The sequence below is a fragment of the Mycteria americana genome, chromosome 5 (assembly GCF_035582795.1).
Source record: "Mycteria americana isolate JAX WOST 10 ecotype Jacksonville Zoo and Gardens chromosome 5, USCA_MyAme_1.0, whole genome shotgun sequence".
NCBI lineage: Eukaryota > Metazoa > Chordata > Aves > Ciconiiformes > Ciconiidae > Mycteria > Mycteria americana.
This window is the reverse complement of record NC_134369.1, coordinates 67,997,776-68,013,424: the sequence shown is the minus strand read 5'-3', so window position 1 is coordinate 68,013,424 and position 15,649 is coordinate 67,997,776. Positions and strand designations below refer to the sequence as shown.

General features: G+C 50.5%; 1 protein-coding gene across 1 annotated transcript in view; it reads left to right on the top strand.

Moving 5' to 3' along the window:
* DAAM1 (dishevelled associated activator of morphogenesis 1) overlaps positions 1 to 12,584 on the top strand; it is a 98,017-nt gene extending 85,433 nt beyond the window's left edge. The window contains exons 19-26 of the mRNA XM_075503822.1: positions 261 to 367; positions 2,098 to 2,186; positions 2,431 to 2,599; positions 3,365 to 3,472; positions 5,608 to 5,668; positions 6,287 to 6,418; positions 9,151 to 9,321; positions 9,763 to 12,584. Coding sequence (XP_075359937.1) covers positions 261 to 367; positions 2,098 to 2,186; positions 2,431 to 2,599; positions 3,365 to 3,472; positions 5,608 to 5,668; positions 6,287 to 6,418; positions 9,151 to 9,321; positions 9,763 to 9,972 — 1,047 coding nt within the window. The 3' untranslated portion in view covers positions 9,973 to 12,584. The remainder of the gene's footprint in view (positions 1 to 260; positions 368 to 2,097; positions 2,187 to 2,430; positions 2,600 to 3,364; positions 3,473 to 5,607; positions 5,669 to 6,286; positions 6,419 to 9,150; positions 9,322 to 9,762) is intronic.
* Positions 12,585 to 15,649: the final 3,065 nt, after the last annotated feature.

Here is a 15,649-nt window from a genome sequence, read left to right as displayed (position 1 = left end):
TGTTGAAACCTCCTTGGAGCAGTCGTAGTACATCTGTTGTAAAACCAGAGTGATGGCAGGGCAGAAGCAAGAGGCACTAATGTGATGGAGTAATGGGAGGAAGGTCACAGGGACAGCAATAACACTTATTTCACAGGTGCCTTGGGGTCACCGTCTGTACATGCTGAAAAGGTAGTAGATTCAAGCAAATAAATCACCGTTTTGCTCCTGAAAAACTGTGCATGGACCTCATGTCCACCAGTGTGCTTTTCCTTGCTTAGCTCCTGAAGTTTGTTCCTGAAAAGGGTGACATTGACCTGCTGGAAGAGCATAAGCACGAGCTGGACCGCATGGCCAAGGCTGACCGGTTCCTCTTTGAAATGAGCAGGTTGGTGGCCCAGGGGACACGTGTTTTGGCCAGTGGCTGCACAGGCTGGTCACGAGGTGGCTGTTTCATGGACCCTGGTTGGGAAATAAGCCCTGCTTACTGTTTTTCACATCAAGAAATGAGTGGGCCAAACGGAGGAGAGGGCAAGCAAGGTGCTCCCACTTATAAGGATTGCTTGTGATGCTGTGCTCCTAAAATCAGGGTTGTGCATTCCAGACAAGCAGCAGCTGGATGGAGCAAGGGGGAGGGATGGGGAGATGGATCCTCTGGAGAGAGGTGTTGGCTTCCCGGGTCAAGTCCCGACACATTTCCCCTCTCATTCGGGGGAGAAAAGTCTGGCACAACTCTGCGAAAGACTGCATCATCTGCATCGCGGCCCAGGTGGGAATTGCTGTTTGAATGATAACACGATGCTCCTTTGCCCTTCACACAAACATATCCTAATGAATACTCAGGACTGATGTATGTAAATTTTGCCCTGCTGTGTAGATGAGTCCCACTCCTCACCTCAGGAATGACTCATCCCTGGGGCTCCTGAGAATATATGAGATGGAAAGGAAATGTCATTTCTTCCTGCTCCTGGTAGCAATCGTTTAAGGCTTAGAAGTCTTCAGGGATGAATAACCTTATCTTTTGCATGCACATCCTCTAGAGGTGCTGGTTTAAAATCTTGAAGCTCCTTATTTAAATCCAACTGAGTATTGAGCTCTTTGAATTTCTTAGCTGAACTTCAAGCAAGTCACTTGTTTGCAAAGTCAGTGAGTTTTACAATCTGAGGTTGTAGTGGGAGATCAAAAATAGAAACGCTCCTGTCCTCCCTGAGAAATGTGCCGATGAACACCGGGGCGATGCACCGTGTAGTTGCTGAGTGTCAAAGGCAGGCAGGATGGAGCTGTGAAGTTCAGACCTAAGCCCTCGGGGCTGGAAGATGCTCAGAATTAGCTTTCCTATCGCAGGTCACCTTTCTTCTTCACAATCTCTTGCCCAAGTGTTGCTCCCATGCCTTCATCTTTTGGAAAGCACAACGTGCTGATGCAAATATTTGCCTTGATTTCCGGCACGGCTTTTTAATTTGCCCTGTGGTCTGTAACCGAGTGTGATGTCTTTGTCACCTCTGATTAGTACAACGACAGCATAGCCCATGGCCTCGTCTGTGAGTGGATCTCCCATGGGTCCTTGGTCCAAATGACTCAAATCAGACTGCCATTTGTGTACAAGTGAGATCTTGTTTAGCCTAAATACAACTGACATGAGCAGAGCCGTCCCTAACTTGCCCAGGAAAGGACTGGATTGGGTTGTGTTGGTGGCTTTCCAGCCCAGGCCATCATTTTGAGGATCTGAAGGTCCAGTTTTGTTAGTGCTGGTAGTTGGTGTGCCTGTGTCCAGCCACAGCTCATCACAAAGCCATTGGGAGCCCAGCATCTTTGCTAAGGAGTAGTCATAAATGAACTGTTTGTTCATAGCAATAGGGTGTAAAAAAGCACTTGCTGAACCTGCTAGTTAAGGATAGGCTTAAGCGTGTTCTTAAGAGCCCACCTAGAACCACCTCAGGACAGCTGTAGCTTCAGTTGTCATTTTTTCCCATCCCAGCAGTTTCAGGGCGAAATGCGGTCGTTATTTTTTAAGCACCATGGCTCAAGTGTGTTTTGTAAGCACAGCTGTGAGCAGCAGAGCGACTGAGTTCTGCCTGGAGCAAGCAAAGCTCAACCTGCACCTCATTTTTTTTCCAGGATAAACCATTATCAGCAAAGGCTGCAGTCCCTCTACTTCAAGAAGAAGTTTGCAGAGAGAGTTGCAGAAGTCAAACCCAAGGTGGAAGGCAAGTGACCAGACCTGTTAAGGTCGCAAAGGGGCTCTGTGCCGGCACGGGGAGTGTTTGTAGGAAGAGCATCCCTCCATGCCAGCACGAGCCCGGTCCGCGTGGAGGTTGCAGTGATGCAGGGGAAGGCAGGGAGCTGGTGGTCACTCTTTGGCCGTGGAGGCACCAAGGGGGCTGCTGCAAGGAAAGGGGTCCGGTGTGCTGTCATGGCAGGGGGTAACATCCTGCACCTCTCTGCTTTCAGCCATCCGTGCCGGCTCCAAGGCGGTGCTGCAGAGCAGCAGCCTCCAGCAGCTGCTGGAGGTGGTCCTGGCCTTCGGGAACTACATGAACAAAGGCCAGAGGGGCAACGCCTTTGGGTTTAAGATCTCCAGCCTCAACAAGATCGCGGACACCAAGTCCAGCATTGACAAGTGAGCAGCCCTGCTGTCATCCTTGGTAGCGTCCATGGCCCCCGGGATGCTGGGGGAACAGGGGGATCGTTAGCGTTGCCTCTGGGACGTGGGTAGGTGGGAGCAGTCCCCTCCCTCCTGCCACCCCATCTGGCACATCTGATGATGCAAGCGTCCATTTTTGGAGCAGGATAGATCTTGGGGGAAGCTGAGCTGCAGATCAGCATGGGGATTGATGGGGGCTTTCCTTCCTGGCCTGGCTAAACGGCAGCCAAGGCTGATTGGGAGGATCATCCTCCAAATGCTTTTTTCCCCCTTTCAGAAGCCAAGAGCCATCGTGCTGTGGTGCAGCGGCCAGAGGAGGGGTCCCAGGGGTTCCACTCCACGGGAACCCCCTCTGCAGCCCCCCCAAGCTGCCACAGCCATCACCTGGTTCGCTCTCCCCCACCTAGCTCCGTGCACAGAGCAAGAGGAGCCGGGTCAGGTCTCAAACCTGCCTGCTCTCACCCATCAGTAAAGACAACGGAGGATGGGAGCGGTGATGTTCAAGTCACCTCCCCTGGGTCCCTCCTGTGGAGGGCCCTTGCTTGCAGGGACCAGGCTGCTCTGCACAGTGGCTGCGCATGGGCCAGGCCCATCCCATGGCCCCAGACAGGCAGCGAGCAACATCCTTGCAGAAATCCCAAAATAGTTCATTACTAGGGTTGGGATTTAACCAGGGTTTTCAACTGAGCTCTCAGCTCCCCACGGTGCCACCACGCTGACCTCGCTGCTCCTCTCTCCTAGGAACATCACCCTTCTGCACTATCTCATCACTATCGTTGAAAAGAAATACCCCAAAGTCCTCCGCCTGCACGAGGAGCTGCGAGACATCCCGCAGGCAGCCAAAGTCAAGTAAGCAGGGATTTAGGTGGCACGCAGGGAGTGCCGGGAGTGCCTCTCCCCTCGCTTCAGCCTGCCTTTCCGTGTCACCCTCCCCTGCTCGTGCTCCCGGCCGGATCCCGGCCACCGGGCTGGGCCCTGTGCTGTGGCCACACTGGCCCAAGAGCAGCCCGAGGCGGGAGCCAACATCACCTGGTGGCTTTAAATCTCAGCCCTTGCAGCAAAGGGCTGCAAAGCCTCCAACCGCGAGGGAGGGGAGCTGCTTGGAGCAGCCGTTTCCTGTTGTTATCTCACCGCAGAAGCATTTAATTAATTTCTAATGGTACGTTAAGTAATCCGGGAGGAGGAAGCGGTTGCGGTGTGGCTGCAGATAAAGGGCAGCTGTTTATCTGCATGTGGTGGGGAGGCTTTGCCTGCAGCGCGGGCAGGACGAGGCAGCAGTGTGAGGGGCTCACCTGCCTCCGGGTCCTGCCTGGTCCTCGTTTCACCACCGACATGGAGCTTCTGGTGTTTGCAACAAACTTTTAAACCCTGCCCGCCTCCCGGTGACCTGTTTGGAGCAGACTGCCGCTGTCTCTTTGCCGGCAGAGGCCCCCGTTCAGCAAAGCCCTTAAACACACGCTGAACTTTTAAGCGCAGGAGGAATCTGCTGTTGCGCTGCAAAGCCCTCAAGTATGTGCCAAAGTCCCTCTGAAATCAATGAGGCTCTGTTTTGGTTTTAAAGTTCAGCGGGAGCTTACGGGCTTTGCTGCTTCGGGGACCTGAGCAGCAAAGATCACACGTTTCTGCAGTCAGCAGGCATTCGTGTTAGCCCTGGACGTGAAAAGGGCCTGAAACTGCACCTTTTTAGAGAGGGGATGGCAAATATGCTTGGAGTTTACGGCAGCTCGAGGGTCTTTCAGGTTTCAAAGTGCTCTTGTAGCAATAGTGGCTTCCTCACGGAAGATCTGTAATGTGCAAAGCAAGCCTCCTTGCATTTAAAATCTAAAATAATCGTCAGCCATAGGGATTAAACAAAGTGACAGGATAAATCTTGGTGTGTGAGGAGGAGCATGTGGCGGCTGTGCTCGTAGGCATGGGCTGAGAACATGGTTGAGCAGGGCACGCTCCTCGCCGGTGGAAGCTCCGGCTTTCTCATGCTTGTGTATCTGCAGCTGTTGTACAGATACACGTATGGGAAAGAAAATGTCTGCATAGAAGGTTTTTTTCCCCCCTAAACTTTATCATTTTGCTCTAAACTGGACACCATATGTAATAATTGGGTTTGGTCCAATCTAGAGTGAAACCAAAAAGTTTCTAAAGCTCTGGAAAACCCTAAATTCCCCCCAGCCCTGCAGCTGTGAAGCAAAATTACCACCTCTGTCAATCCGCCCGCTCGTAATGAACTGCTGGAGCACAGGGCTCCCAAAACTGCTTTTTCCCAGACTGAACCTGCCAGGAACGCTTGCCCCATGACCTGACATCAGTGTTTCCAGGGACCCCAGCCCTAGGACAGACACCCCTGGAAAGACGTCAAGCCTGTGGTCATCGAGTCTTTGTGAGAAAGCTTCCACTCAGATGTAGTGGTAGAAACCCATAAGCACTTGAACTTGACGCTCATCAGGGGCCTGAGCCTTGTGTAAACACAGCCAGCGCCAGACGTGATGATTTATTTTTATTTCTCTATATTTGGGTTGTCTCCCTGTATGAAAGCCTTGCTGCTCGAAAGGGTGCTTTGCATGGCATTCACCTAACCATGGTTCCCTGAAAAACTGCCCGCTGTACAATGGGACAACAAGCCTATCTTCTGCTGGCCCTCGAGAGGGGAAGAGAAATCTGTGCCCAGCAAAACCCTCTCCTGAGCTCTCCTTTTGCTTGGAGAGGTCTGGAGGCTGCTGAGCTTGCTAAGCCTGCACAGTCCCCTTGATTAAAAATCCAGAAAAGTGCTTTGCTTTAAAAGAAGCAACTGCAGCCACTTTGAGATGGGTGGCTGTCCTAGCTTAGAGGCTGTCAGCCCAATTTGCTGCTCGAAACATGCTGGTCTGCAAACAGGAGGCGATGTGTGCAGCGCTGGGGTCTTTTCAGTGGAAAAACATGGTTGAGTTGGTTGGAGAGCTGTAGAATTTGCTGGGGAATGCTGAAAATTAACATCCTGCCATTTCCAACAGCATGACCGAGCTGGAGAAAGAAATAAACACTCTGAGGAGCGGCCTGAGAGCGGTGGAGACTGTAAGTATTACTTAAATCAAATATAGTCCAGCCTGGCTCCAAGCACCGCGGCATCCCTCCTTAGGGAGGCAGGCGGCGGAGCTCCCAGCGAAGCTGCTTTTATCTCACATCCTGGAGATCTGTTTGTCTTTCCTTCCTGCCCTGCACGTGCGCCTGTCCTCTTCGGGCTGTTTTGGCACCGAAGTTACTGTATGTGGTTAGGCACGTGCATGGTTTTTGTCTAATACACCAAGGGAGTCTGAGTAAGTTTAGTGATGATGCCCGTGGAGGACCTGTGATGAGCCAAGGGGTCTCTCTTTGGCTGTAAAACAGCAGAGGGCTGGGGCTTGGGCTGAGGAGCACTTCCGCAGCCCAGCTGGAGTGGTCACGAAATGGTGGAGGTATCCCAAAGGACTTGCTGCCTTGCTAAATTATGCTGCTTCCATGATCTGTCCTGCAGGATTTGGCCTTAAAAGCATACTACAGTCATGATATTGTAACACAGGGTAATCCATGGTCTCACACGTGGCAGGAGGGAGCAGCGGTGGTGTTGCACCCAACGGCACTTCCAGAGGCTGATGGTATTTGTGTCCTTCATCAGCCAGGACCTGACCAGATTTACATTTTTTTTCCCCAAAGGAGCTGGACTTCCAGAAGTCTCAGGTTCAGCAAACAGGCGACAAGTTTGTGTCTGTCGTCAGCCAGTTCATCACATTAGCCAGCTTCAGCTTCTCGGATGTCGAAGATCTTCTGATGGAAGCGAAAGAGCTGGTAAGGTCACCAACATCCTTGAGATCTGGGTAGCGTTTCAGCCTTTCCTCCAACCAACAGGGGAGGGATGGTCCTGGCCTTCTCAGAGCACATGCTGTGTGTTAACAACTCAGATACCTCCCCCACGAGATCATGTGCGTGTCCTGCTGAGACCTTGACATGAGAAAGGTACTGGGCTGTTCTTCATGGTTTGTTTGGAGTGGGTGGGTGGGTACATCCCTGTCTGTCCCCAGGACCTTTTTCCTGCTCCACAACCAGGACCAGGGGATCGCAGGTCAGGCCAACAGACTGCTTCCGGGGCGCAAGGTGTGCTGTAGAAAGCCATGAGATACCTGTCTGTCTTTTGGAAGTGCAAGGCAGGGACTAGCCATGAGAGAGTTGTGCCATCTCCTCCTCAGGGGAGGAGATGATAGGTCATTTGTGAGGATCTGAGTTTTGGTGAAGAGCTTTCACTCAAGCCTAGAGGGCTTGCTTTGCTTTCCGTGTCTTAAAATGGAAATATCCCAGTTTTGGTGGCTTTAGAGTTAGGAGTGTGGCAGCTGGGGCATGGTGGCCAATGAAGGCTGAAGGTGGCAAGAAAGCAGGCTGTCTGTCTGGTGTAGATGGAAGAGGAGGAAAAAATGCAACCAAGTCTTCAGGCTGGACATGAGGTCACCCAGAGGCTGATATCAGAGACAACCCAGGCTGCCCAAGTGACCCCACTTCTACAGGACAAAATAACATCCCATGCATAACTTTGGTCTGAGACCTGCCCAGCTCTTCTCTCCAGAGAAGAGGGAGAGGAGCTGCATGACGTGAATTGAGGTCAACTTCAGACCTGGTTAGAGAAGCTACTTAAGAGGTTCTCCTTCCCCAGAGTAATGCCTTGGTGAGTGCTTTGCAGCCACGTGCAATGACCTCTTGCCACGTTGTCCTTTTCTCCCTACCAGGCTGGTTTAAATCACAGCAAAGGGGTGGCCATTGGCTGACATCTGTGATTCCCAAGCACCTTTTGCTTCCCCTCTTTCTGCAAAGGGGCACACAGCTGGTTTCCATTTCCTCCAAGAACAGTCCTCCGCTGTGTCCTCCCTGGCTTGGCCTTAATCTTGATTGAAGTGGCAGGGAGATAGTCTAGCACAGGCCATTTGAGAGGTCCCATCCTTGTCCCACTGCATGAGCTAGCTCTCCAAAGACAGAATTTACCAAGTGTCACCACCTCCTTCTCCCTGGTTGTAGCAATGTCCAATTGGCACTGTCCTTCAGACCATCCACCCATGCTTGGGCATTATGATTGACCATTGCCTTCCTGAGGCCACAGCTAACCCAGGCCACCCTTTTAAAACTGTTGACGGTAACCTGGAAGATCTTGCCTGCAGTGACTTAGGACTGTGGAGATGGTGACAAATGCTCTGCAAACTGTATCGTCTTCTGCTGACTTGGCTGGATCTGGAGGAGAAGGTTTGGTCGTGGTCCCCAGAGCCCATCGAAGTCCACTCTGAAGCAATTGCGCAGCTGTCCCCATGGTTATTGGATAGGATGGGCTGTGCAAAGTGCACCAGCTCTTTGCTTTTTAAACACATGTCCAGATTCAAATTGTGTTGCTGCTTTCTCTGAGGAAAGCAGAACCATCATTGTTTTATAAACTTTATACACTGCAAGGATAACATTTTCAGCCTTTCCCCCCCACCAGATTCTCCTGCAACATGGCAGAGAATTTAATATCTTGATGAAAATCAACCAGAATAACCTCAATTATTTTGACTTATGTAGTGGCACCTCTCAGATTCCTCCCTGCATCTTGAAGTGCTAAGTCTCTTAAGTAAACAAAGCAATAGAAATGCCCTAAATGTCTTTTGAAGAGCCTGGGGCACCCCTGCAAATAAAACTAAATCATACAGGCAGGCCTTAAACATGTTCCTCTCAGTCTACCCAGCAAAATCAAAGCAACTAATAAATCTGTTTGTGCTTTGATTTTGTTTTTCTTTTCTTTTAAGCGTGCTTATCTCCAGAACGCGCCATCACAATTTTAACAAACTTTCTGTGCACAAAGACCCTCCTTCAAACTGGAAGTGAGAACAAAGGATGTCCGTCCCAAGGACAACTCACAGGCTCCTTGGGGACGGGGACACATCGGCAGATCATAGATGTCCTGTCCTGACCTTTGCTACGGCCTCATTTGACTCCCGTACACTAATGGTGTGCAAACAGCATGAAAGGCCAGAAAACTCCCTATTTCCCTACCCAGGGCTGTGCCTGAGCCTGGGCAGAAATGTCTTTTAGAAGTTTCACCAACACATTTGGTTTCAATAGCAGAGCATGTGGCAATGATAAATAATACCCCGAAAATACTTCAAAGAAAAACTTAAAAGTGCGAGTTTCCCTTCCCCTGCCGTGTTTACTATTAGTTTTATGTCTTCGGTCTTCGGTCCCACAATATTTTGCTTCCTTGTTTTTACTGCTGCTTAGTTAATAAAGTCGAGCTGGGGCGGGGGGAGGCTTGGCAAGAGCCAGAGGCGAGAAGGGGAGAGGGGGCTCGGGAGCGATCCAGGTTGGCTCTTACAGGGCAGCAGGTAAAACACCAGATGATTTATTTCATGTTTAAGTCAAGGCTTGATGAAGCAAAGCCCTGCTCTCCGCCATGGCCACTGGAAGTGTTTCTCTCCGCTCCCTCAGGTTGAAGGCTTCCCATGGGGGGTTTCGCCAGCGCGGTAGGTATCTCCAAGACTGATGCACTCCTGACTTCTCTCTTCCAGTTTTCCAAGGCTGTGAAATACTTTGGAGAAGACACAGACAAAATGCAGCCTGACGAGTTCTTCGGCATCTTCGACCAGTTCCTTCAAGCCGTGACCGAGGCCAAGCAGGAGAATGAGAATATGAGGAGGAGGAAGGAGGAGGAAGAGCGCCGGGCACGCATGGAGGCACAGGTGGGTGGGCACCGGCGAGCCCGGCAGCACCCCCAGGGCACTTGGGGATGGCAACTGTGCCGTGCTGTCCCCATGGTGGCCATGGTGGCACGGGGAGCACCAAAAACTGGGCAAGGAGCTTCTATGCTCTTAGACCCACTGGCTTTTCATTGCTGATTACTTAACTAATGACCTTGGGTTGGTGAGATCTTGGAGCTAAAATGTGCAGCAGAGCTGGTGCTGCCTGTGGGCTGCTGTGACCCACCAGCAGCAGCCATGGGGCTGTGGACGTCAGCCCATGGGTTGTATCGGTAAGCCTGACCAGCTCTCGCATGCTAAGCACTGGGGTGGGAAACCGCTCTTGTTTCATGAGTCTGGGGGTCACCACGCATGTGTTGGGCACCTCCACGACCACCTGCATGAGAGTGAGATGTCTCCTTTCCCCGCCGCCATGGCACATAGCTGAAGGAGCAGCGGGAGCGGGAGCGCAAGGCGAGGAAGGCGAAGGAGAGCGGGGAGGAAGGCGGCGAGTTCGACGACCTTGTCTCGGCCCTGCGCTCGGGTGAAGTCTTTGACAAGGACCTCTCCAAACTGAAGCGCAACCGCAAGCGCATCGCCAACCAGCTGGCCGACAGCGGCCGCGAGAGGCCCGTCACCAAGCTCAACTTCTGAAAAACAAACAACAACAAAACCCAACAAAACAAGTGGGTTAGTCTTTTTGAAGCGGCTAAGGGGTTTTTTTATTCCCATTATACTGCCTCGCAATTCAAAGCGAAACAGTGGCACGCTCTTTCTCCCCGCGGGCAAGTGTGTGTGTGTATATACTGTGTATATAGTCGAGTCGGGGGTGCAGATGGAGGTGTGTGGGCAGCCCACCCTGATGGGTGCCAGCGCCGCCTCCTCCCCTCCAACCCACTCCGAAAAGTAGTTCTCCCCATGCACAAGCACAATGCCGCGTCCGCGGAGCAAGAGAGGACCCAACCCAGAGATGCCGGCGGTCCCCATGGTCCCCAAAGGCAATGGGAAGCCACTCCCGGCCACTCTCCTGCTCGGACCCCCCCGGGCCATTTGCAGGGGACGCCTTGCGCACAAGCCGAGCGGTTTAAAGAAGAAAAGGAAGAAGCAAAGTTGACTGAACTTTAATCCGTTGGTTGTTTTTTTTCCTCGTTGTTGTGATTATTCCAAAAAACTCACAGATCCGTGCTTTCGCGCTGGTTCCCGAGCTCGGCGCTGCGGGCGCTCCTGGTGATGCTCTTCCCGTCATCCTTGGGAAAACGCTCTTTTTCCTCTTACCGCCACCTTGCTAAAGGAAAAAGTTTACCCCAAAGTGCTTATCACTCTAACACCACACAGATGTATTTATACTTTTATAACGTTTTCTGGCCCAAGACGGTGGGAAAGGTCGGTTCTCGGAGGAGACGAAGTGCATAAACTTTTGCGTTGTAATTTTTATTCTTGCTTTCTGTTCAATGGGACAAACTGTATCCTCTGTAAAGGTGGGTCAGGACCGAAGGTCTCTGATATACAAAGAGGCTGGTGCAAAACCCACCAGCTTTCACCCACCTTCTTTTCTCTTTTCTTTATCGGACACACAGAAGCAGCGATGCCAAGAAACGCTCGTCTCTTAGCCAGGTCCTTTTTCGACTGGTTTGCTGTTTGTTGTCATTGCAAATTTGTAAGCAGAACTACCTGTCAAATGTCAGTCCAAAAAAAGACAAAAAAAAAGAATAAAAATAATTCAAAGCTCTCAGGGAGTAATAATTTAAAGGTTTAGAAAATTAAGAATTGGAGAATAAAAAGTAACCGCCATTAACATATTAACATTTCTATTCTTAAATTATGCTGAGTATATAGAGGACTGTTACTTTTTACTTTTATTTATTTGTGGTGTGTTTTTTAAGAAAACAAAACAAACCCTTTTTATACCACCAAGACTTTTGTGATCCTTTTTTTTTGTTTGTTTGTTTGTTCTTTTTCCTGTGGAGAGATGAGTTTGTCCCTGTTGCACTAGATATTAACACTATTTGAAATAAGGTTGGTTTGTTTTTTTTTTTTTTTGTCAGATAATCGGTATTACTGGTGGGGTATGGGATGTCAGTTAACTATATGTACTGTATAGCAAAAGTGCTGTTTAAAATAATTTGTATAAAAAAATATGGTTCTAAGCACCTGAAGGCCACAGGGTCTGCGTGCTGAGTGAAAGCTGTGAAATCTCTCTCTAACCAGAGTTGTCAAGAGCTGTGGTTTTACCATTTTGTTCTTTTCTTCATTGCAACTTTTGACGCACTGTAGATTAAAAAAAAAAAAAGAAAAAGAAAAGAAAAAAAAATACTTTTGAGTAGCATTTGAAGCAGTAATAAATAAAGCAGGTAAGCGCAAAAAAAAGTCCAGCACCTCATATCCAAGCAGCTGCAAAACCTGCAGGTTATGTTCAAAGGTGGAGTTAAGCACTTTGCTTTAAGAAGGAGGGGGAAATAAAGACAAAAGGTAATGATAATACTATTCCTTAACTAAAGTGCCTCTATTTATATTTTTTATTTATGGCTGAAACAAATGGGGCTGATACAATTGAGGGAACGGACTTTGGGGGGAATTTAAAATATAAAAAAAAAAGAAGAAAAAAAAGGTTAAAAAAAAAAGTCTGGCCTCTGATGGTTTAAGGAATGGTTGGTCACATGTGTTTAATTCGAAAGGCAGTGGGAGTCAGAAAGGGCGATCGCCTCCCGGGGTCCCTGGGTGCGGGGCTCGGCCGCCAGCACCCACCCCCGGCTCCTGCCTCCGCGACCCCAGTGCCACATCAGGACCTTTCCTGACAGATTTCCTCTTGCCCTTCCAAACCTGTTTGTGTTTTTTTTATTATTGTTTTACAACAGCCTCATTATCGGGCTGAGTTTGCCATTTCTTTGTTTTCTTTCAAAAAAAAAAAAAAAAAGAGAAAAAAAATTATATCTCTATAAATAAATACAAAGGCTGTGTGCAGGTAATTCCATGTGCCATTGTCGAAAACTACTTTTAGATTGGTGCTGGTGTAAGTAGCCACTCTTTTCTCTTGGGTGTGTATTTTAAAGATGATTTTTTTTTTTAATAATGCCAAAAAGGAAAAAAAAATTCCATAATAATTTGTAAACTGAAGTATATGTCTTGGACCTTAATTTGCTTCGTAGTGACCAAGGTAGTCTGTTAGGTGCAAGGATGTTAGTAGTCTTAGCTAGCGGGAAATGCTGTGTAATGTTATGAGACTGTACATTTTCTAAGATGGCAATATGCAATAAAGAAAAACGATTTTGGTGAGTGTACATGGCAGAGCTGTGAGTTATTTTTTGGGGGGAAAAAAAACTGGGATATTTGGGGATTGAGACAGGTGTTGAAGAAAAGGCCCTCCGCGGGTTGCTCTTTTCCGGGTGTACTTGCAGTCGTTGCTGGGGTTGGCTGGTAGCCCCACTTCACCGCTTTCCTGCGTGCTGGGTTTTAGGCGGTCGGGGGTTTTTCCACCCTCCTGGCTCGTAGCGTCCTCGTGGTTGCCCACTTGTGGGCTCTGAAGCACCTTCCAGTTAGTGACCCCATTCATTTCTCCCTGCTGTGTTGTTGCTAATGCCTGTTCCCACCTTGGTGACCGGCTTTTCTAGGAGCCTGCATTGAAGCAGCTGCCGGTTTTGCATCGCAGGATCAGATCATCTCCCTTTCTCCAGCTGACGGAGCCAAGCCGCTGCTGGCTGGGCTAGCCAGCGTGCCTCTAGCAAGCCTATCTAGACACATCAGAGATGTTTTCTTGGCAGTAGCCCAAACCCCTCTTGGCCTATTCACACTCACCATTGCCTTTCCCGCACACGTTTCCATCTGGGTTCTGTGTTATTTTTCTTCTTTTTCCAATGCTCTTTGCATTGAGTGACCTTTGCAGCATCCAGCGTCCCCAGACCCCGCCGTCTGTAGCAACGGGAGCACCTGCATCATGCTCAGACCCATATGCTTCCCCCTTCGATCAGGGCTTTCTCCAGTATAACCAGTAAGTGGCACAGATGGGGCGTCTAACACTTCCCTGGGCTTGTTGGGGCTTCCTTTGCTGTGAGCCCATCCAGCGTCAGGGCTGGCAGACACGGCAGCTTTCTCCTATTTATATCCCATGGCCAGTGATTCCTACCACAGAGCGTATTTATGACCCAGCATTGGTCAGATTTGGGCTGGCGGGGAGCGCGGGGCGGTGGTGAAGAGCACGGCTACCGTCGCAGCGACCGGCGGTCGGGTGGGCTGGTGATGCCATGCGAAAGCAGCCCAGGGCTGTGTAGTGAAAGGACCCAAGCCAAAGGGGAATGGCTTCAGCTGCTCTTCCCTTCATAAATCCCCATGTCCCCAGCACAGGGGTGCTCTGGGGTGCATCCATAAATGGACGTGAACAAGCCGACCAAACCTTACAAACCAAAGAGGACATGAAATTCTGGTTAATGGCAGATTGCAGGTTTCCTGGGCCACACCAGTGTGTGACACAGGATGGTCACCAGGACAGGGACGGGATGGTGGTGGGAGATGTGAGCAAGGACAGGGCATAGCTTTTTATTCAACCAAGATATCAGAGGGGAAAAAAAGCCTAGTAACGTGCAAGCTTCCTAGCCTGCAAACCCTTTCTCAGGGCTGAAATAGCAGCATCTATGGCTTGAGCACATAAATTTGAGATACAACATTTGTCATCCCAGAGGAAAGGGGACTGGGGTGGGTGCTGTGCTGGACTGGCACAGCTGTGCTGTGTGAGCCCGTGTCACCAGGAGCTCATGTCCACCGATGGCCTGGCTATCTGGGTTTTCACCTGAAAAAGGGCTTCTGTGCCCCAAATCCTGGCTGCTCCCTCCAGTTAAAGACATGAGGAAGGTGTGCTGGATGAGCCAAACCTGCCCAGACCCGCCGGTGCCAGGGGAGCTGCCGGGCACGACGCTCCCAGACGAATTGCCCCATGGGGCCACCCGGGTTGGTGGCACCAAACCTGCTGAGCCAGCCTTGGCTGTGCTCTGCTCCAGCCCAGTGGCTTTCCCTGTTGCCTAAGGCTGGGGCAACTGGGAGTCCCGCCAGAGCGAGGAGTGTCAGGTGTCATCTCCCGCACTCAACCTGTTATCCTTGGCATCATGCTCCAGCTTGGAAAAGATGAGTCAAGAGGTTGGGGCAATGACCTGATGCAGATACAGCATTGCATGCAAAACTCAGCTCAGCAAGTAGGGCAGACACCGCTCGATGGGGAGACGCCAGGCTCCCAGCCCTGCTGGTGCCACTTTGGTGCCACTGGCAAGGGGTTGCAGGGTGCCGGGTTGGCAGGAGCTTGCTGGACTTAATGTCTTAAAATACTTATTTACTCCCAAGGGAGGGTACAATGGGACCGATGGATCTATCAGGCTTTGACGTCCCTCCTGGAGACCCTCAGGAAAGGCTAAGCAAAGCGGGGATGTTGCCAGTCTGCTCCCACTTGTGTTGCGGCTGGACCTGGCTCTGTCCCCGATGCCAGCAGACGTTCTGGGGTAAAATTGCGCTTTGCCAACGTCACGATCTCGCGCAGCCCGATCACCAGATCTGCAGCCCTTGTGCAGGGCTGGCACTGCTGAAGTGTCCCAGGAACAGGCTCATCCCTCAATGCAGAGACCAGTGTAGCAATAAAACCCCATAAAAGCACCTGGGTATTTCTATACCAGCCTGTGCTGTGGTGGTAACATGCCCTTCGAGCTGTGCTTCTGGAGGGGGTGGGAGAGGCCAAGCTGACACGACGGCTGATGGGTGCAGGAGGGAGGCTGTGAGCCAGCACCATCCCCTCTCCTGCAGCAAATCCTGCAGACCTCTCTCCTGTGAGCTCGCTCCCTGGCATTGCTCAGGGTCCTGCAATATACGCATGTGAAAAGGAGAGTCCTCCCTTTTAATCCGAGGTGCTCTGACCTGAAACCTCTGAACATTTTATGTTATTTTTTAGCCTTAAACCAGGCACGATGTGTGTGTACGGGTAAGCCAGGGAGAAAGCCGGGAGCCTGTGCTGCCGGGCCCCAGCAGAGCCTCCGGAAAGGCAGCACCACCATCTGCTGGCACCTCCCGGATTTCACCCTTTTAGAGCTGTCCTGGGTATAAAATCAATCCTGCCTCTTGCTTTCCTCTGCCAGATCTCTACCGTGGTCTGAAAAGTTCAATGTTATCTGGCTGTGGAATCAAAATGCTAAATTTTATATTTAGGTTCCCCCAACGTAGTTGAGGAGGGATAATTTTCATTCGAATCATCATAATTCGAGTCAAATAGCCAAAGGTCACAACGTGTGGCTTCGCTGCGACTTTTGGTGCTGCCTGAGCTTCAGGTTGGTGCACGCTGTGTGTGCACACATGCAGGCAA